Below are 20782 nucleotides of genomic sequence, written 5' to 3'. Positions count from 1 at the left end.
AGCTCACAAGGCTCACAGCTGGAAAGACGGCTGATGACTCTCCCCAATGCCAGTGGTCTACATAGCATGGCTTGATACTGTGAAAGTAGGCTAGCAGGAGGAGCTCCTTGGTCAGGACCAACTTCATCTCTCCTGTGACCAGTATAGTGGTGTTCAAGAGGATGCTCTTGCCAATAGGTTCTAGTGGGGATCAGAGTGGCAGTGGCCTGGATTGTCTTGGTGTCTCTGCTTTTCTTTCTTCTGCTTAGTTTGATTTTATTTTAATCCTCTTTTAGTTTCTCAAATTTGAAATGCAGATTCTTGCTCTTAAGCCTCTCTTATTTTCTAACACAGCACATAAAGCTATAAGCTTCTAAGACTGATGTAGCTGTAGTCTATAAATTACCTAAATGTTTTTAACGTGATCTTTAATATAAACTCCAGATAATGTTCATGAGTTTGAGATATGTACAAATGAAGTGACTATCACCACACTCACGATCATGCTCTGCCTCCACCCAGTGCCACCAGGAACTTTTCCCGCCACCGGCAGCCACACACTCATTCTTTGACACACCAAGTTTGTTTGCATTATCTCGAATTTTAGATAAACAAAACTGTACGCTCTATGTGCTTTTTCTCTGACTTATATGCAGCTCAGATTGCAATTCACTCACATTGTAGCAAGTGTAGCATGAGTTCTTTCTCTCCTGGCCTCTGCGGTGCCGAGCATTGTCTGTGCTCCACTGACCAACATTACCAGAGAGACTCCATGGCAGCTTAGTTTCTCACCATTTGATCAGTCTGAAGGTACAGGTGCCACTTGGTAAGGGCCCTCTTCAGATTCCCAGCAGTCACATAGCAAGCCAGGCGCCTGGTCACCACCTGTAACCCCAGCTCTGGGGAAGAAGGAACAAGTGGATCCATGGAATTCACTAGCCTGCCAGTCTAACCAGTCCAGATGCAGCAAGAGACCCTGTCTTCTAAAATGGGGTGGAGGTGTGGCTGAGGACACCTGATGCCCTTTGGCCTCTGTACACGTCCACATAAGAACACACACCATCATTCAGTTGTGGTACCCTTTTCATACTTCTGTGTTGCCTGGTTATTGACTTTGTGATTTCCAGAATTTTTTTCCATAAACTTCAATTCATTGTTCCTCTGAAAATAGCTTGAGTTTCAGGTTCTGTTTTGTTGTTTTAAGTTTGCCTACACCCATTTTAGTTGAATTTTTGGCAGTGTGGGTCTAATCAGATCCAAAAAGTTACTGAAATGTTTCCCTCTTTTCCAGGCAAAAGCGCTGCCATCATACCAGCAGACCAAAGAGGACCCTGCTGTCAGAAAGGTGAGTCTCAAAGGCAAGCTCCCAGAGAGCTGCCTCCCCCACCCCTGCACCTTCTCCTGTGTGGTCAGTCCTCTCTAATGAGCAATGTCCTTTACTCACGTTAGTGTTCTCAGGCTGCTTCTGATTGGGTGCTTCCGTATGTTGCTAGAATTCCCTGCTTCTTTTAGACCAGCCCTGTGGGATTTCGGGCCCAGCAATCAGTCTCCTGGCAACTAAGAACTGATGCATTGTGGGGTTAGCACCCACGGCCTGCCAGGGCTGGCATCCTCATGTCCAAGGCAGTGGCAGATGAAGAATATTCTGAGGGGAAAGCTGTCTAGCTTTCTCACGGACACATTTTCCTTCCAGAGAGCTGTGCCCAAAATAAACTGTCTAGAGAAAGTGCTTTTCAGCACACGCCGCACAAAGGGTCATCAGTAGATGCTGGACTGGGTATCTTCTGCCACTGTATCAGCAGATAAACTCTGATGGGCTGTGAGTCTCTGACCTGGGCAGTGCTCAGACGGCATTAAGAGAGCCACTGCAGCCCCTCTCTGTGTCCCGCTCTTCTCTGCCTGTGGTCACAACCCTTCCACAGAGGTCACATATCAAATATCCTTAATAGCAGATGCTTACATTACGATTCATAAAAGTGGCAAAATTACAGTTATGAAGTAACAACGAAATAATTTTATGGTTGGGGTATTAAAGCATTAGGAAGGTCGAGAACCATTGGCGCTGAAGGGTAGAAGTAGCCAGGCTTTCTGCCTCCTTTCTTTGCCATTTTTTCTGATAGTTGAAGTGCTGGGTTTTGGTGTTTTATTTTGATTTTGTACCCTTCCCAGCCTTTTTTTAAATTTTAGCTAGCAGTGACGTCAGCAAAGTATTTGTGGAACAAAAATGACAACTTGTGGCTCTGTTTACTAACAGCTGGTTTAGCTCCGAAGCAGTGTGACACACGCCCGTCCCTTTTCTCTGCCTATAAGCCCTGACGTTTTCAAACAGAAAAGGATAAGAGCTAGACACAACGTCTGCAAAGTCCTGAAACGTGTTTTACAGGAATATCTCTGCTCTTTCAAGGCATCACGGGCAGGCAAGAATAAGGGGGAGAGTGTGACTTCTCAGAGCCCCCTCGCAGTTTTCTGTCACTCCTGTGAAATGCAGTTACACAGAAGAGGAGATCGTTTCCTATGTGGGTTTGGATTCATGTCCTGGCAGCCTTGTGGGTGTGGGCTTTAAGAGCCAGTGATACATCGTGAAAGGAGCACATTTGAAACAGGTGCTCATATTATGAGCCAGACAGCAGAGAGAGGATGAAGCCAGCATCCCACAGTTCCCAAAGGCTCAAGGTCTCCTATCAGGCCCCTTCCCAAATGTCCACAGCAACTGCTGTGAAGACCTTCATGAACCTCTGGGTACAGTCAGCAGCCAGTCACAGTAAGTCTCACTCAGTAAACAGGAAGGAGTTAGAAGACAGGGATGTTGGTTTGTAGAAGCTCTTGAACACTATCCATGTAGAACACTTCCAACACGATAATTTAAAGCATAGGCTTCACCTAAACTCAAAGGCTCTGAAAAGGCTGCTTCTATTTTCTGTAGCTGGGGGCTTTTCTGCATCCCGCCCAGTCCCACAGCTGCTTATAAAAAATAATCATTCAGAGAGTTAATATTAACCATAATTTTTTGACCAATGGCTCAGACTTATTACTAGCCAGTTCTTATTTTTAATTAACCCATTTCTATTCATCTGTGCATCACCATATGGCCCGTGGCTTACCAGTGATGCTCTGATATCTTTCTCCTCTGACAGCTGCTAGTGCTTCTCTTGACCCTGTCTTCTTCCTGTATCTCTGCTTGGATTGCCTGCCCAGCTATATTCTGCCCTGCCATAGGCCAAAGCAGCTTTATTCATCAGCCAATATTAATAGCATATGCAAGGACATCTCACATCAATTTTCTTCCTGGATAAGATAGTGATGATCTTAGAATTGTGCTAAAAAATAAATGAAACACTTATGTTTGATACCTAGCAAATACCATGGTGAACACTGCTGTTTAACATGGGCCTTCTGACTCCCATGTGTCTTTTCAGTTAATCATGTCACTTACATATTATCATCCAATCATCAAGTATTTCTTAATGCTACAGAGCTTAAGCATTGGACTAGAGGTGAAAGTGCTGCCTCTGGTCTCATGAATCTCAGCGTTAGACAGGTGATCTCACAGTTATCATGCCGCGTGACAATGCCAAGTAAAGAGTGCAGGATGCTGTGCCAGCACCAAGATGGGGCTTTGTTTTTGGGTGGCTGAGCAGTCTGGTGTAACCTCGCGTCTCGCGTTCTTTGTGATTAGAAGAACAATGAGGGACTCGGAAGGATGGTGAGCTGCTCCTCTACAGATGTGGGGCAAATTCTGCCACACAGCTAGGTATTTATTAAATAAATACTCATTTAGAAGTAGATTGATGCAGCCTGTTTTTCAAACTTGGTAATGCCTCGCTGTGTAGTTTCTGACATCTGACTGACACCAGAGAAGGGCGCCCGCCTTCAGATGTCTGTTAGTCCTGCTAATTTATGGCATCTTAAGGAATGTCCTGAATGTGTGGGAGCACCTTTAGTCCCAGCACTCGGGAGGCAGAGGCAGGTGGTTCTCTATGAGCTTGAGTCGAGCCTGGTCTGTGTTGTGAGTTCCAGACCAGCCAGGGATACAGAGTGAGACCTTGTCTCAAGAAAGAAACTTCCCGAGCCAGGACTGCATGCACATGGCCCTTCGTGTCATTTTCAAGTGGCCAGGAGTACACCTGTTCCTTCCCCATGTAAGAATGGGTACTTTTCAAGTATTCTTCCTTACCTACACATCTTGAATAGCTTTTATTTTATCAAGGAGAATCTATATCTAGTATTCACTGTACTGATTAAAAACCATTAATTTTACCAAGTAAGAATTTTGAATTTTCTTTTAGTTCATTTGCAGGGTGTTAAGTATCTCCAGTTACAAAATTTATATATACTTTATCTTTTATCAAAACTAAGGAAAACTATAATTATAACTATCTATTCTTCAACTTCATCAAAGATATAATATTACCTAAGTAAACAGGAAGTGCATTGTAAGCAACTTCCAAAACTCTAGAAATTGACAGAGACATCTTGCTGCCTGGACCCATAGTTCTTTAATGTTGCAGGTACCCATCTTCAGTCTACAGGCCCATAGTATCCAGCAGACTTTTCCATGAAGCAGGAAATTTGAAGATCTGTTTTGCCTTCTACTGGCAAAGTCCATCAGTTGCTTTCTTCTGTGTCCTGCAGAATGTCTAGCAGACTCTTTCCTGACGCAGGAACCCCAAAGGACTGTCTCACCTTTTTAAGGCAGCTTCAGCAGTCATTTTCCTGTGGGCCCTGCAAGTCCTGTTCATACAGCAGACCATCAAGCAGTTCAGGCAAGAGCAGTTTCTAACCCAAATGGCTAACAACACCATAAGGAGCCTCTTCAGTGCTCAATCATCCCTTGAAGTAATTGTGCTGCCAGGAGCAGATGAGTCTCGTTGTCATGAAAAGTCTAACTTCTTTTTTTTTTCTTTTTTCTTTTTTTGGTTTTTCGAGACAGGGTTTCTCTTCAGCTTTTTTAGAGCCTGTCCTGGAACTAGCTCTTGTAGACCAGGCTGGCCTCGAACTCACAGAGATCCGCCTGCCTCTACCCTCCCGAGTGCTGGGATTTAAAGGCGAGGCGCCACCACCGCCCCGGCCAGAAGTCCATTTTTAAAGAGTATTAACTCTGCTATAAAAAAAATTAAATTGAAGGCATGTATACTACCTTCTCAGTGTAAATGTAAACAAACATTTATAAACAATCATTTAGGGAATTTAGGCATAGTTCTCTCCAAACTGCTTCCTGCTTTTTGTTGGGCACAGTAATTTTTGGGGGTGTTCACAGCGACCTTTTGGTAGGTTCTTGATTCATCAAACTACATTAGTCTGGAAAGATTCCACAGGTTCTCATCCTCTGTGGAAACAAAAGAAGAACCTCTTTTCCAAAATGACATATCCTTAGACCCAAATTTTGACACCTTTAAAATAAATATGTTAGTTTAGCTTAGCATCCCATACAATGAAATGCCTCTTTATACTTAGCCCCTTCACAGTCAAAAATTTCAAAGAAAACACAATAATATACATAATCTAGACTCTCTTTGTATATTCTATTTTTTCATGGCTTATTTTCTTACTCTATTTTTCTACAAATTTAATATTTTATTATCTTTACTCCTTTAATCCATGACTGCCTGTACTCTTATACTTACTATCTCTTTACTCTTTTTCTTATCTCTCCCAAGCCTACATACATTTTTAAACATACTGTGTCTCATTTAGAGGTCTTTTATGTCTGAATCTGTCCTATTGTGTATCTGGAATCCTTTTCTGTCCAGGAGCACTTCTTAAAATGCAAAGTAGCTTGGCTAGGTTAAGGCTGCTTTGCCTTTTTGGCCCCACCCAGTCCAACATGGTGGAGGTCTGTTCATTGCCTCTGAGACTGCCTGGCTCACCGCCTCAACTCCGGTAACCAGTTGGCCCATGCTGCCATCAAGTAACTTGCAGCATGCTACCTACAAACCCCATTCAAGTGCTTGGCCTCCTGAAAGAAACAGTTCATGCTGGCAGCATGGTCCAGGAAGCTGCATTTTGAAGCCATGCATTTTGTTTGTTTGTTTGTTTGTTTGTTTGTTTGTTTTGGCGGTGAGGGGCTGTTACTGCTGAATCAGGAAGAGCTCTCTTAAAGGAATCATGCCTCTGCTTCCTTCTATCAAACAGAGCCCATCCAAGAAAATGCTGCTACCAAAAAGCTGCCTAAACTCTGGTTTTTGTTTTTTGGGTTTTTTGGGGGCTTTTGGGGCTTTTTTTTTGTTGGTGTCTAGAATTTCATTTTGAGATCTCTCGGGCTTTTTTATATGGATGTAGTCAACCACATTGACACATCATTTTGTTGGTGGAGGCATGTTCGCTGCCTCTGAGAGCCATGTACATTGCCTTATTTTTAGGCACACAGCCGGTCTATGTTGCCATAAAGCAAGCTGTAGCACTCTGCTCACAGACCCTATTTAAATGCTTCATAGCCAGACCTCCCAAAAGAATCAGCGCTGTTTGTCCTGGCAAACCAGGAAGCCTTCTTAGAGGAGCCACACACTTTTACTTTGTGGTTGTTTCTGTTTTAAGCCAATTCCGATTGTATAGGTCTGATTTGTTACAGGCTCTGTTTCCATTGCATGCATAGTATACAGTTACTTTTTAAAAATCAGTTGTGAGAAACTGTGAAAACGGGAATTTATATAGTGTTTTACGATTGCAGTTACATTTTCTGGTTCTCCTTGTTTATCCATGTGCATTTGAAATAGCTGGAATCATTTTCATTCTGAAGAACCCTCATAGTGGCTCCTGGGAGAGAGAGGTAGACATGGATGTGAATGCCCCGGTACCATGTGGAGGTCAGAAGGCAACTCACATTAATCATTTCTCTCCTTCCATTCTGGGTTCCAGGGATCAAACCAGGTGGTCAGGCTTGCGGGGCAGCACTTTCACCCACTGAGCCGTCTCTGCAGCCTCCCAAGCGGTGGTGGTTTGAGTGTGATTGGCCCCATAATGTCATAGGGGGTGGCACTATTAGGAGGTGTGGCCTTGTTAGAGGAAGTGTATCACTGGAGGCGGGGCTTTGAGGTTTCAGCCGCTTAAGCTGATCCTAGTGTCTTATTGTTTCTTCCTGCTTCCTGAGGATCAAGATGTAGAGCTCTCAGCTCCTCCTCCAGCACCATGACTGTGCATACCGCCATGTCCCACAATGATGACACTGGACTACACCTCTGAAACCATAAACCAACACACATTATATGTTTTCCTTTAGAAGAGCTGCCTTGGTCATGGTGTCTCTTCACAGCAATAGAAATTCTAACTAAGACAGCTAGCAATGCTGTTTACCTGGTCAAGTGTTCAGACTGAACTGAGCCCATGCTGTCATTTAGGACAGAAATACTGCCATCTAGAGGGGCTGCTTTAAACCTATTGGGTCCAGGTGAAGATGCTATGCCCTTTGTTAGCCTGGTGCATTTGGTCTATTATTGGGCCTGGCTTTTTGATACGATCTTCATATGCCCATGTGCCCAGCTATCCCTGCATACTTGGGTAAGCTTATAGGTAGTGCTTTTTCACTTTAGGAGTGAGCCCTTGTCAGGCCGTACCCCTGGACCGTGTTGGAGAGTTGGTACTGTAAGGGTGGAAGGAGGAGATTAAGTCACCTGCCTCTGTGGAGCTAAATGCTTCTTTATAAAATGGAGTTTCCCAAAGCCAGCCACAGCCAAGCATACTATTGTACACACTGTGGAGTTCCCCAAAGTCAGGCACAGTTGAGCACACTGTTCTGCACACTGTGGAGTACCCCAAAGTCAGGCACAACTGAGCACACTGTTCTGCACACTGTGGAGTACCCCAAAGCCAGGCACAGCCGAGCACACAGTTGTACACACTGTGGAGTACCCCAAAGTCAGGCACAGCCGAGCACACTGTTGTACACACTGTGGAGTACCCCAAAGCCAGGCACAGCCGAGCACTGTGGAGTAACAGCAGTCACGGCCTGGTCTCCACGATTAAGCTTCTGATACTGCTCCCTAGGGATGAATGCTGCCGTCCCCTGGGATAGCCCTGGGTTGTGGTGTTGGCAGACTCTAGCTTTATTCTTTGGACACACCCAGCTGTTTTGTTTTCAACAGTGAACTAAGACAGAAATAGTTGTCCAAGCCCAGGGTGCCAACTCTGATTCTTTCTAAGTAGTCATTCCTGAAGTCTATATCTTCCTGTACCCAAGGGCCCCTCCCAATTGTTTTCCTCAGTTCTCCTGTAGAGTCGCCCTATAGTCTAGGTTGTATCTGCTTCACATCTGAAAATCTCCGTTCTGTTACCTTTCACAACTCCCATGTCCTTAAGATGTTTAAGGGTTTAAACATCTCTGAGCCTGATTTTGATGAAGCCAGTTCTTTTCAGAAGAGAGCGGGGAGGAGCTGTCAGTGTATGAGCCTGTGGGGAGAATCTTCCCTTCCGCATCTAGGGCTCTGGACAGGGACAGTGGAAATGTTCTGTATTGCCCCATTAGAATGGTGCCGGCTGTGGTCCAGCAGTTAGAAGTAAGCTCAGGGTCACAAATAAGAGCCCATCACCCCAGTTAAAGTGCCTCCATGAGGCAGGTTGCCATGTTCACAGAGACAGAAGGACATGCTCAACCAGACAGGTTTTCATCCTAAGACAGGTGGTGGCTGTGCCCTTTCCCCATTGGCTGGGGTCCAACTGCACAGCCTTTAACAGATGGCTAGTTTCAGAGAGATATAGAGATATTTATGTGTATGAGTGTTTTGTCTGCGTGTGTCTGTGTATCACATGCACGCCTGTGGCCTCAGAGGCTAAAAGAGGGCATTGAATCCTCTGGAAGTGGAGTTGGACAATTGTGAGCCACCATGTGGTGGCTGGAAACTGGACCCAGGTCCCCTGCATAATAAGTTCATTGGGTTGGTTTAAAATCAATAAAATCTGTAACAAAATTTGGCTTTAAACATCTAACAAAAGGTACATGGGTATATATGTGATTCATCTTTTGTCTAGAATATACTGTATATGTAACTTAGATTTGACTCTTGTTTAGGTGAATAGATGTTTTTAAATAGCAACCCTATGGCTGTCCTCCATCTTACTGATGACCTCATCAAAATGAATGATGTCTCATGGCTTGCAGCCATCTTTACTAAGGTTTAAGGATACATGCCATGTGATGTCACCATGTTAGTATAACCATGTGGCATAAAAATATCCTAATGCCCTACAAGAATGGTCATGTTCCTTACTGCTGAGTCATTGCTCCAGTCCTGCAATTGACCCAAAAGAAAAGGAATCGGGGAAGGGGTTGGTCACTCATGTCACTGAAGTTCCAAGAATGCAGCAGGGCCTTTTTGTACACAATAGTTACATGGAGGAGATTAAGACATTTGCCTAAAGGTTTTACAAGGTGGGAGAAAATGAAAAGATTTGGATTTCTTGTCATAAATGAAAGCTTTAGAGGGTCTGACAGAAAGGATTATCTTTTGAGTTCTTTTGCTTTCAGCTTGTGAAACAGCCTCACAAGCTGGGGAAGGGTGGGAGGGTAGCACACAGCCTCCCAGAGAGAACCCCACCAACAGGGGCGGCCATCTAGGACTTAGCCCAGACACGCATCATGGAAGGCAGGCCGGGGAGTACTGAAGGCCGCCTCTTCCCAGAGTACCCGTGCTCCTGGGTGCAGTGTCTGCTTGGAGTCCCCCTGGCTGAGCTGGATGCTGCAGGGAAGAGGCTTTGTTCAGACACAGACACTACTCTCACTGAGGTCATAGACTTACTTTTTTCTTCAGATTTTCTTCAGTTTTTCATTTGCCCTTTTTCACCAGGACTATTTCTAGAATCTTTCCATGGTTTTTTGGTTTGGTTTTAGTGTTTTTCATCAGTCACAGTTAGGGTCAGAATGTGTGGAGCTCCTTGGGCTGCCATGCTGGGGGTGAGCTTCTCACCTCTCCGGTTCCACCTTGGGAAGCCCTGACTAAGAGCTGTCTTCCTAATAGTGGGCATCTCCTGAACAGGCCATACAAGGAACATGCAAATACACCATGTCTTTCCACAGTGTCAGAATTTATTGAATACAATCAAATTCACAAGGTTTTGTGGTTCAGTGACTGCTTTTGTCATTAAATCCATCCACCTTGGTAGCCTGGCTAAATGGAAAAAAGAAAAGGGAGAAGAAAGGTCATGATTGCTCCTAGGTTGGTGGTGAAGGTTTATTGCAGATATGCAGGAGAGCATAGCCAGATACAGGGACGTCTGGGAGAGTCCAGAGGGGGCATGAGCAGACTGAGCTGGGCCATATGGGAGAAGGGGAGAGGGAGAAAGGATAGTCAGGGGCAGCAGCCAGGAGATCAAAGATCCAGAAAAGAGTGGATAACCAAAATGTCGGATTATAAGGGAAGGGCAGCTTGGGGAAAGGCAACCCAGCCTTGGGGCTGGAGAGTTCAAGGTAAAAGGAAGGGTTTGTGAGTCATACCCTGTAACAGGTAGGGACTGAGGGATGCTGGGAGAACCTGGAGGCCAGGTCCAACTTTAATATAAATAGACACCTCAGCCTTTTGTCCCAGGTTTGGGGTTTGAAACTTAACATTGGTCAGTCTTAATTACTGATAATTACTAATATTAATTCTCAAATTGCATAGCATACACACTGTATGTTTGTGTGTGTGTCCATCTGTCTGTGTGTGTCTGTGCATGTGTGTGCATTACAGAATGAATACAAAATAAAGAGGCTACAGCAGTGAGCTGAGAGAGTCCGCAGATACAAACTAGACCAGCGCAGAGAGAACTTGAGAGCAAAGCTGCAGAACGTGACTGCAGAGGGAAAAGGATACACCCTATGGGCACATAGGTGGGCAGGCATTGTGGAGTAGGCGCATTAACAATGGGGGACTAGTCTGAGTTCAGGAGCCCTCGGTCCTTAATGCACACCTGGTATCAGACGATCCATTGTGTTGGGGCTATGCTACCACATTTTAAGTATTCACTGTATAGGGTATGGGTAAGAGAGTTGCACTGTTTCCTAAATCTGGTAAACCCAAAAAATTCTTGGACCTAGTCTCCTCAAGAGAATTTTCATATGTCCATGTGTCCCCACCGTTTCAACTCTCCCCAGTGCATTTTCTAGTCACAGGAATAAGTCACTTGTCCATCTCTTCTAGATAGGAGGTGGCTACAGGATGGTAGAATTTTAGGTCCACCAGGGCCTGATGTCACCCTTCTCCCTCAAAATGGAGTCAAAACTGATTGTAAATGGAGTCTCCTAGGGCATTCAGCCTGAAAATTACTGTTTTGTACACTACAGAGTAACTTAGAGTGGGGCTTAACCTGGTCTCAGCGGGGTAACACCATCAACCTGTTGCTCCTGTTACTCTCTGGAAGCTACAACCGCTACTCAACCCCTTTCTCTGAGCAGCTTGCAGCCTGCTTGCCCCAGCAGGCCCCAGCCCTGGTCTTCTCTGGAGAACAGACTCAGTTCTGTCCTTTGTCATGCTACAAAGGTGAGAGCATTGATGAGCAATAAATAAAAAATGAAATTTTGCCCTGGCAATGCTGCACCAGGCACGGGCAGCCCATGTATGGCAGTTCTATTGAACTTGTCCATGTTGGGTTTCATGGTCTAAGTTGATGAGGACCACTGACCAGGTCTCTTCCTCAAGAGGGCACCAGATCTCATTACGTATGGTTGTGAGCCACCATGTGGTTGCTGGGAATTGAACTCGGGACCTTTGGGAGAGCAGGCAGTGCTCTTAACCGCTGAGCCGTCTCTTCAGCCCACTGCTCTATTATTATACTAGGCTTTCTTTTGGAACCAAAAGCACATTGTCCTTTTCAAGCAGCCATTTTGCGTGCTTGCCCTGAAGTGAACATGCCACAATCACGCTGTTGATTCCGTCACACCAGCATTCGATGTGCACACTCCTGCCTCGCAGAGCCCAGGGCAGGCCCGTGTTGGTACTGTGTGGAGTCACTATGACCCATCCACACAGAGGCCGCTCCCACCTTTATCAACACTGCAGCCAGCAATGCAGCTCTATGCCATCAGCGGAGCCCCATGCTGCTCTTCTGCTTCCCAGGGCATTTCACTGTTGTTCCTGCTAGGCTCGGGGGCTGTTGGTGTGATGCTGTCTGTAGACTGTTTGGATGCCAGTCTAGTTCTCTGGGCCATCTTTGTTCCCTCTCTTCCAATGAAAGAGTACTTATCAAAACTATACCGTCATGTCTGTCATCTTGGAATGCATCCAACATTATAGTTGTTGGCTCAGCTGACTTCCATACTGAGGCTGTTCACTTATACACGTGCACATGCACCCGCACGCACACACGCACACATACACACACATGCACGTCACAGACGTAATTATTTTTCCAGTTCTTTGTGTGTTTGAGCAACTCTGAGCATTGCTGCTGCTGTTCCTTTTGCTGTGGGTCACATTTTCTGCTGCTGCTGCTGTGCATTGACAGCAGTGTTGTTGAGCATCTGCATTTTCCTGTCTTTCAGTGGCATGCGAGTTTGGCTGTCAGTTGCTGATAAATTTTTCAGAGAATTCATTCTTGGCTATTTTAGGAATAGGTTTGAAGTACCCCAGATCCTATGCCTGGCTTGGGGCTGGGCTTCTCTGACACCTCAGTCTTTAGCCACACTCTTTCCAGTCTGGATCATTAGTATTCTCTTGTCTTCTGCTATTTTGCAAAGCCTGGGATTTCCATGTGCCTTTCAGAGTTCCAAACAGCATTTTCCACCAGGCCTCTGGAGTTGAACCTGCACAAGTGAGTAATATATTAAGCCCTATGTGGACTTCTAGAGCTCAACTCAGCCCCTCCTCTTCAAATTCTACCCACTGCTAGTGTGAAACTCCTGGTTCCTTTTAAAATTTTTTTAAATTTCACTTCTCTGCAAGAGTTCAGACATGTTTGTCTCTTTCAGGCAGCAAATTCCTGTTGAGAGTAACTATAGCACAGCCTTGTGGATTGTTAACTTGGTTTTGCTGATCACCTTAGTCATGCTGTGTAGAGACACCATGACCTCAGCAACTCTTTTGAGAGAAACATCTAATTGGAGGCTGGTTTACAGTTTCAGAGGCTTAGTCCATAATCATCAAGGCAGCAGGAAGGCGGCAGACTTGGTCCTAGAAAAGTGGTTGAGAGCTACATCCTGATCTTCAGGCAGAGAGAGTGCCAGGACCTAGCATGAGCTTTTGAAACCTTAAAGCCCACCCCAGTGACACAGCTCCTCAATAGTGCCACTCCTTGATGACTAAGTATTCAAACTTATTCATTCAAAGAATGGCCTATTTAAACCACCACATTTTACTTCCTGGCCTCCATAGGTTTGAAGCTATATCTAATGCAAAACTGCATTCAGTCTAACTTCAAAAGTCACCATAGTCTATCACAGCCTCAAAATTGCTTAAAAGTTTAAAGTCTCTTCTGAGACTCTAGGCAGTCTCTTAACCTGAAACCCCCTTGTGAAATCAAAATAAAAATCAGATCACATACCTCTATGAAGGGGCGTGGTCGATCGGCAATTATGATTAACCAGACTAGCTTTAATATATAATATTCAGCTTTAATAAAGGAAAGAAAAGGGAACTTACAAAAGCCAAGGTTCCTGCGAGGAGTGCAGGAAATAAAGAGAGCGAAAACAAAAGCACATGGATCTTTTAAAGGTATTTGGAGCCCCAGAGGGGTCACGCCCCTCAGACAAGGGATTGGTTAGCTCCCCCATCACCTCTAACATGTAATAGCACAGAATATGCATTATGGTTCTAAAAGGGAGGGAAGGGAACATAGTGAGGAAATATTGAACAAACATACAAAACAAAACAAAACAAAAAAAGACCAAAACCCAAATGGGCAAACTCCAAACTTAGCATCTCCATGTCAGATGTCAAGGTGCTCTTCCGATCTCCAACTCCTTTCAGCTTTGTTGCCTGCAACACACTTGTCTCTCTCCTGGGCTGCTTCCACTCCCTGTTAACAGTTTTCCTTGGTATGTGTCCCATAATTTTGGCATCTTCAATATCTTGGGGTCTCCAACACAATCCAGGCTTCACCCTCACAGCTACATACAGTGGCCTCTCTAGGGCTCCATGCAGGGACATCCCTGACATATGCCTGGCCTTAGAAGCGTTCCTTAACCACAGAGGGAGATTCCATAACCCCCTTCCTATATCCTTGACTACAAAGCTAGAACTATATGGCCAAAGCTGCCAACTTCTGCTGCTTTGTGTTGCTGGTACTTGGCCTCATCTTCAGTAACATTTGTATCAGCTTTTTGTTTTCTGTGGTTTCCTTTACTGGTTAATCATTTCTTTAATTCCTTTTCACAAGTTGGAATCTTAGAAGGGTGGGGTCCTGCCCTGAGGTCACCATTCCCTTTATTCCGTTCAGCATCAGGCTTTTCTTTAAACTTTTTATCCCCATTACATTTCCTGGTGCTCCTTTTCTCCTCAAAGTAAACATTTTATATTTCTTTGTCCAGCATCCTCCTCATTATAGATCTGCTTAAGAGTTATTACTAATAACCACACGACAGAGTCGATACTGGGCTGCATACTGGGCTGTCTTGAAATCTCCTCTGCCAAGGCCATTAATTCAAAATTCAATTTAGCCTCAGGCAGATTTTTAGGACAAGGGCAAAAAGCAGCCATATTCTTTGCCAAAACATCACCAGAATGGTCTCTACATAGTCACTAAATTCTTCCTCTCTGGAACTTCTTGAGCTGGCCCTGCTGTTGGACTTGCCTTCACACTGTCTTCCATGCTTCTACTAGGATGGCCCCTTGACCACCACCTACCCCAAAGCATCCAACCACTTTTTCTCAAAGTCCCAAAGTCTTCTAAATTCTTCCAGCAAGCAACATGGTCAGGCTTGTCACAGCTTTTCCATTCCCTGGTACCAACTTCTGTCTTAATCACTGTTCTGTGTGAAGAGACACCATGACCACAGCAACTCTTACAAGAGAAAACAATGAATTGGGAGCTTGCTTATAGTTTCATCAGGGCAGGAACCATGGCAGCCAGCATGGTAGGCATGATGCTGGAGAAGTAGTTGAGAGTTACATCCTGATCCATAGGAAAAGTGGGTGGAGGGCTGGGCCTGGCATGGCCTTTTGAAACCTCAAAGCCCCATACTTCCTCCAACAAGACCACACCTCCTAATCCTTCTCAAGTAATGCTACTCCCTGATGACTACGCATTCAAATATATGAGCCTAGTGAGGCCATACTTAGTCAAATTAGCACACTAATTTTAGAGGTAAACCCATGATTCTGGTTTCTTCTCTGTACCTCTTGTTATCTGGCCATCATTTCCAGGCATATTTGGTTCTGATGGGCGGGAATGTTTGAGCAAATGCAGTCCAGAACTCAGGACTCTGATAGAACAATCATGATGACTTCAGCCCTCAGAGGAGGCCTGCGAGAGTTACTGCTCTGAGCAGCCCATAAAGATAATTGTTGGCTATTTCCTAAGTAGAAACAATCAGTGGGGGGACCAGAGGATAGCAGATCTTGATTTTATTTATATGAAAACGAAGTCTTTCCCTGTTTTCAGTCATTTTTTTAAGTAAGACCAGACATTTGGCCAGTGATGGAAAGAGAAGGGTTCTTTGCTAGTGGAACAATGCCGTCATCTAGGATGCCTTCTTTGAAACTCTGCTTCCCATAAGAAGACATCTTAATGGGCCTTTAAATTTTTCCCTTTCTGAACAGAACTTTCTAGTAGTGATGGGAAGGTCATAATATACCTTGTGGTAAAACTTCTAGTCTGCTTAGGAGCATGCACTGGGGGCCCCAACCTCACCAGGTTTTGTTACAGTGAATCCAGCCCGAGCCCTTTGGGTAATGGTGACTGAGTACTGCCTGCATTATGGTGAGGTGACAGCCCCACCTAGGAGGCAGTTGTGACCAGTCCTCCCTGATGTCAGGATGGCAGGCAGGCATGCTTTGATGAATTTGGCCAAAACATTACATTACATGTCTAAAGCTTCCAAGTACATTCTGAGGTTGTCAAACCAGCTCTCAAAATCCACTCTGGTGTGACAGGATCATTGGCGCCTGTTCCCCAGGTGGTGTCTCTCACAGCGGGCTAGGCAGGGGGTAGCCAAGCGTGTGCAGGGGTAGCATATGGCTTTCAGAAACATCCCACTAATTCAGAGACATTGTGTGGAGAAAGAAAGAGCACAGAATGGGTAGATCAAAGCACACAAAACCCACTCGGTTTGAGAAGCAGAGCAGGTCTGTGGGCCCTGGTCTGGGGATGCAGAGGCAGCTGGATCCCCGAAGCTGGCTGTGTAGCCAGTTGATGAGTTCCAGGTATAGTAAGAGGCTCCATATCCAAGGGGAAGGAAAAAGAGAGACAAGAGACTGATCATCAGGCCGCCACACACCATTTCACACAGAAACACTTGTGCTTCTTTGGGTAATGAAACAGCATTTGGTGATACTTGCCTCTTGGGTGACCTGGAAGACACTTGGCAGGTGCAGACTCAGCACCCTAGCAAATTAAGCAGCTGAATCTGCCTGTGGGACACCCATAATGCCTTGTAACTTCTTGTCACCTTCTGTCTGCCACAGATGTGGTTTGATGGCTCACCTTGTCATGTACAAACAGTACATTAGCACATTAGAACCTCAGTGTCCTGCTGGGTACAGACAGTAAATCCGTCCTCCTTGGGTTGCTGCTGTGTGCTCCAACACAGGCATCGGACAGGAGACCAAGAGCCCTCCAGACAGCAGGAAGCCTGCGTCTCCCACTTGCCCTCCTCCTGCTGCTTCACAGATGAGGTGATGACTATCAAGGGCAAAGGGCAGCAGCACAACTGATTTGTGTCGCAGACTCAGAGTCAGGTTCGGAGTCCGCACTGGGGCTGCAGAAGGCATGGTTAGCACCAGGATGGCACAGCTGGTTTGCGTGAGGCCTGCGGCTCCTCCCTGCAGCAGGCTTGGTTCTTCCCGTGGCCCACTTACCGCCCAGCTAGCTTTCCCTCTCATCGTCTCGTGAAGGCCTGACATCGCAGAGCAGAATCACAGAGCCTCCCTAGAAGGCCAGAGGCCACTGTGTGACCAGGCAGGCCTGTTTCCATTCTTTGTGTTCCTTGTGACTGTTTCTGTCAGACTGATATCGAGACCATGACAGGTAAAGAAGTCCCTGGAACTGGATTGCCCCCTTTCAGGTCCGTGCTCCTCCACGGGTGTGACCTTTGGCACATCACTAAAGTGACTACAACAGAAGTCCCTTGTAGGGTGCAGTGGGGCCTGAAGAGACAGTGCATAGAGTGCTGCATAGATGGCCAGCGCCGGGCAGCCACACTGGGTTGCAGCAGTCCTGCTGGCTGCTCTTTGCCCGTCACATAAGCTTCAACCAGCCCTGCCAGTATTTGCGTGCCCATCACCCTAGAGCCCTGGCTGCCTCTTCAACCTGTCCAGCCCGGTTCGTCACTTTCTCGGGCAGCTTAATAGCCCGAGTGTTATCTCATTATCTAACTCATTATTAGCTGTGACCTGTGGAGTGTTGAGTCACTGGGACATAGGAGGGCCTGGAGGGTCGGGTACCAGTGTGAGAGCATACGGTGTTGAGCCTTCAGGAAGGGCGCTTTCTGTTTGTGAGCAGGAGCTGCCGTTTGCTCTTACCTTTGAGGCCAGGTTTCATCTTAACAGAGAGCTTTAAATGGTTAGGGCTCTAGGTTGGAACAGCTCAGACGGTAGCAAAAGTCTGGCTGAAGGGTGCAGCTGATTATGATGATAACAGGTTTCAAAGTGAAGTTAAGGACAGGCAGGAGAACAGCAGAAATGCAGTTTTTGTTGCACTCGTACCCCAACAGGTTATGGTTCTGCCCATGGAAGACACAGGCTGTGTTGGCTCAGTACACCAAGTGCCCAAGGCTCTCAGAAGCATGTTAGATGGGAAGACGATTAGGAAGTGAAATCTTCGCATGTGGATTATGAGCAAGAAATGAACAAGATAGTGCAGCTTTCTGTGCCCATTCGTGCTCTTTTGTGTGCATGGAAGGCTCACGTGCAGGCTCCCTAGCCTCACATCCCTCATGGGAGCATAGCCTTCAGGGTGGAGCTGGCTCAGATGCTTCTGCAGTGAAGCTGGTTCTGTGGCTGAGAGGGCTATGGGTCTAGAATGCCCTGGTTGGTTTTCTCTGGCGGATGTAATTACAGCTCGCTCACAGCACCTCTGTGAGTCACCAGCTTTGCAGCCCGCCCGCCCGTCGGCATGCTGTGCTGACCTCACCTGCCTCTCCCCAGGGCTCCTGCAGATCACCAAGACCTCATTTTCAAGCAGATTTACTTTAATGCTGAGCACTGCAGGTCATTTCCAGGGCGGCACTGTTTCTTCCCCTAAAATGTTCAGCTCCAATTTAACTTCCAGCCCTTAGCAGTGGACTTCATCACCTGGAAAGAAACTTGCTGCGAGTTAGCACCAGTCGCTTTTCCTCTTGTGACTGGGGAATCAGTCCTCCCTAGTGCCATGCTGGGATGGTTTGGGACATGGGGAAGGGCTCTGTGCTGTGGCTTGCCACACTGCTCAGGGTTTTATTTAGTTTTTTCCCTCCCATTTTCTTTTAAATCTAAATTGTAATTTTTTTAGATTTTTTTACAAATATGTGACTATTTCCATCTCTTCCTCTCTCCTAACTCCTCCTGTGCCCCTAATCCCTCTCAAATCCATGACCTTCTTTAATTATTATTGTTACATATACACCTACATGCATACACACACACACACACACACACACACACACACACACATGCATGCATACATGCATACAGCCTCTTGAATTCATTTAGTGTCATTTGTATACATACGTGTTTAGGGTTGATTGCTCGGATTGGAAAGCCTATCAAGGGACTTGTCCCTGGAGAAAGCTGATTCTTCTTTCCTCAGCAGCCATTGATTGCCTGTAGCTCTTCATCTTGGGGTGGAGCCTTTTAGAACTGTCCCCATCCACATTGTCACATCGTCAACTGGTATTGTCGTTATGTAGGTCTTGTTTAGGTGACCACACTGTTGTGATTTCATGGGGACAGCATCCCTGAAATGTCTAGAAGATACTATCTTGATATGTCTACAAGACATTATCATGATTCTTTGGCTCTTCCAGTGTCTCTGCCCCCTTCTCTGTAATTTCCCCAAAAGCTTTAGTTGTTTAGGTAGCATTGTAGATGTCCAAGTGGGTGCTGTTGCAGAAAAATAAAGTTAGAAGTTATACTAACTTTAGTATAAATTTAGGTTTAGGAAAATGGCAATAGGAGGGTCTGCTCCAGGCCTAGGACCTCTGCAGCTGTTGTGGCTGGCTAGGCTTATGGTACCAGGTGTGAACTCCCTCTTTAAGTAAGTTCAGTTGGATAGTTGTTGATAACACAGTCAGAATGGTTAGTCAATCAGTGAACAACAGACAACAAATGTTGGTGAGAATGTAGGGGAAAGACAGCCTTTCTTCAGTACTGATGCTGTCACAAACTGCTGTAGCCACTGAGGAAGTCAGTGCGGTGAATTCTTTAAATAAATAAATAAACAAACAAATAAATAAATAAGCTAAAAGTAGGTTTGACCCAGCATGCAAAGGACTCAACATCCTGCTCCACAGGTGCTTGCTCAGCCATGTTCATCTCTACTCTGTTCACAAGAGCTAGGAGATGGTCCCTTTAACTGAGGTGACACACACACACACAGACACACAGACACACACACACAATGGAATACTATTCGGCTATCAAGAAAAATGATATTTTGCAGGTAAATCTATAGAACTGGAAAATATTGTGCTGAGTGAATACGAATGCCATATAGTCTCTCTCACACATGGCTCCTAGCTCTGAATCTTTAGAACTGAGTATATATCATAAGGTAGCCACAAAAGCCAGCAGAGTAGAAAGGAACCATGCAGATGGAGCTCTAGGGAGGGGTGAGGGGTACACTGACTCTAATTTGCATTTGCTTGATTGCTAAGGATGTTAAGCATTTTGGCAAGGTGGGAACAGTGTCTACAGGGTCTCACTATGTAGCCCTAACTGCTCTAACTCACAGACATCCACCTGCCTCTGACTTCTGAGATTAAAGGCATATGCCACCATGCCTTGAACACTTTTGAGGGTATTTCTTAGCCAGTTTTATTTCATCTTTTGAGACCTCTTTGTTCAGATCTATAGCCTGTTTTTTTGTCTGTTTGTTTGTTTTGTTTTGAGTCATTTTGCTTGTTTGTTTTACTGTTTTTTGAGTTCTTTGTAGTCTAGACATTAATCCTCTACCTCAGTGTAGATGACAAAGGTTCCCCCCTACTCTGCGGGCGTCCTCTCCACTTGGTTGTTTCCTTCACTGTGCAGAGCATTTTAGTTTTATGGAGTCTCATTTCTCAGTTGTTGGCCTCAGTTCCTCAGCAAATGGAGTTCTGTTTAGAAAGACTTTTCCCACACCTTTGTGTTGTACAGAATTTTAGAAAGTCGTTTTATTGTTTTTGTGTAGGGATTTTAGTTGGGGTTGCCTTGACTTTGGCGGGATGGTGATTTTCACAGTACCAATGCTGCTAATCCACACACACAGGAAGTCTCTCCACCCTCTAGTGTCCTCAGTCTCTTTCACCAGAATTTTTAAGTTTTCATTGTCAAGGTTTTTTACCTACTTGGTTTTGCTCATTCCTAGATATTTTAATTTTTGAGGCTATTGTGAATGGAAGTGCGCCCGCGATCTCTTCCTTAGATTGCTTGTTATTGGCATGTTGGAAGGCTATCATTTAACTTGGCTTTGTATCCTGCCTCTGCTGAAAGTGTTGCTCATTTCTAGAAGTTTTGGGTGGAATGCTTGTTGCTCCCACTTTCCATTGTGCATGACCTGGACCTGGCAG

At 45.4% G+C, this 20782-nt stretch overlaps 1 protein-coding gene across 3 annotated transcripts in view; it reads left to right on the top strand.

Moving 5' to 3' along the window:
- Vps8 (VPS8 subunit of CORVET complex) overlaps positions 1 to 20782 on the top strand; it is a 216731-nt gene that overhangs the window by 184770 nt on the left and 11179 nt on the right. For all 3 annotated transcript variants that reach the window (XM_038345871.2, XM_038345872.2, XM_038345876.2), the window contains one exon: positions 1271 to 1324. In XM_038345871.2, coding sequence (XP_038201799.1) covers positions 1271 to 1324 — 54 coding nt within the window. The remainder of the gene's footprint in view (positions 1 to 1270; positions 1325 to 20782) is intronic.

This window comes from Arvicola amphibius, chromosome 10, assembly GCF_903992535.2.
Source record: "Arvicola amphibius chromosome 10, mArvAmp1.2, whole genome shotgun sequence".
Classification (NCBI taxonomy): domain Eukaryota; kingdom Metazoa; phylum Chordata; class Mammalia; order Rodentia; family Cricetidae; genus Arvicola; species Arvicola amphibius.
Note: the sequence above shows the minus strand (reverse complement) of the source record. Positions and strands in the feature narration are given on the sequence as shown.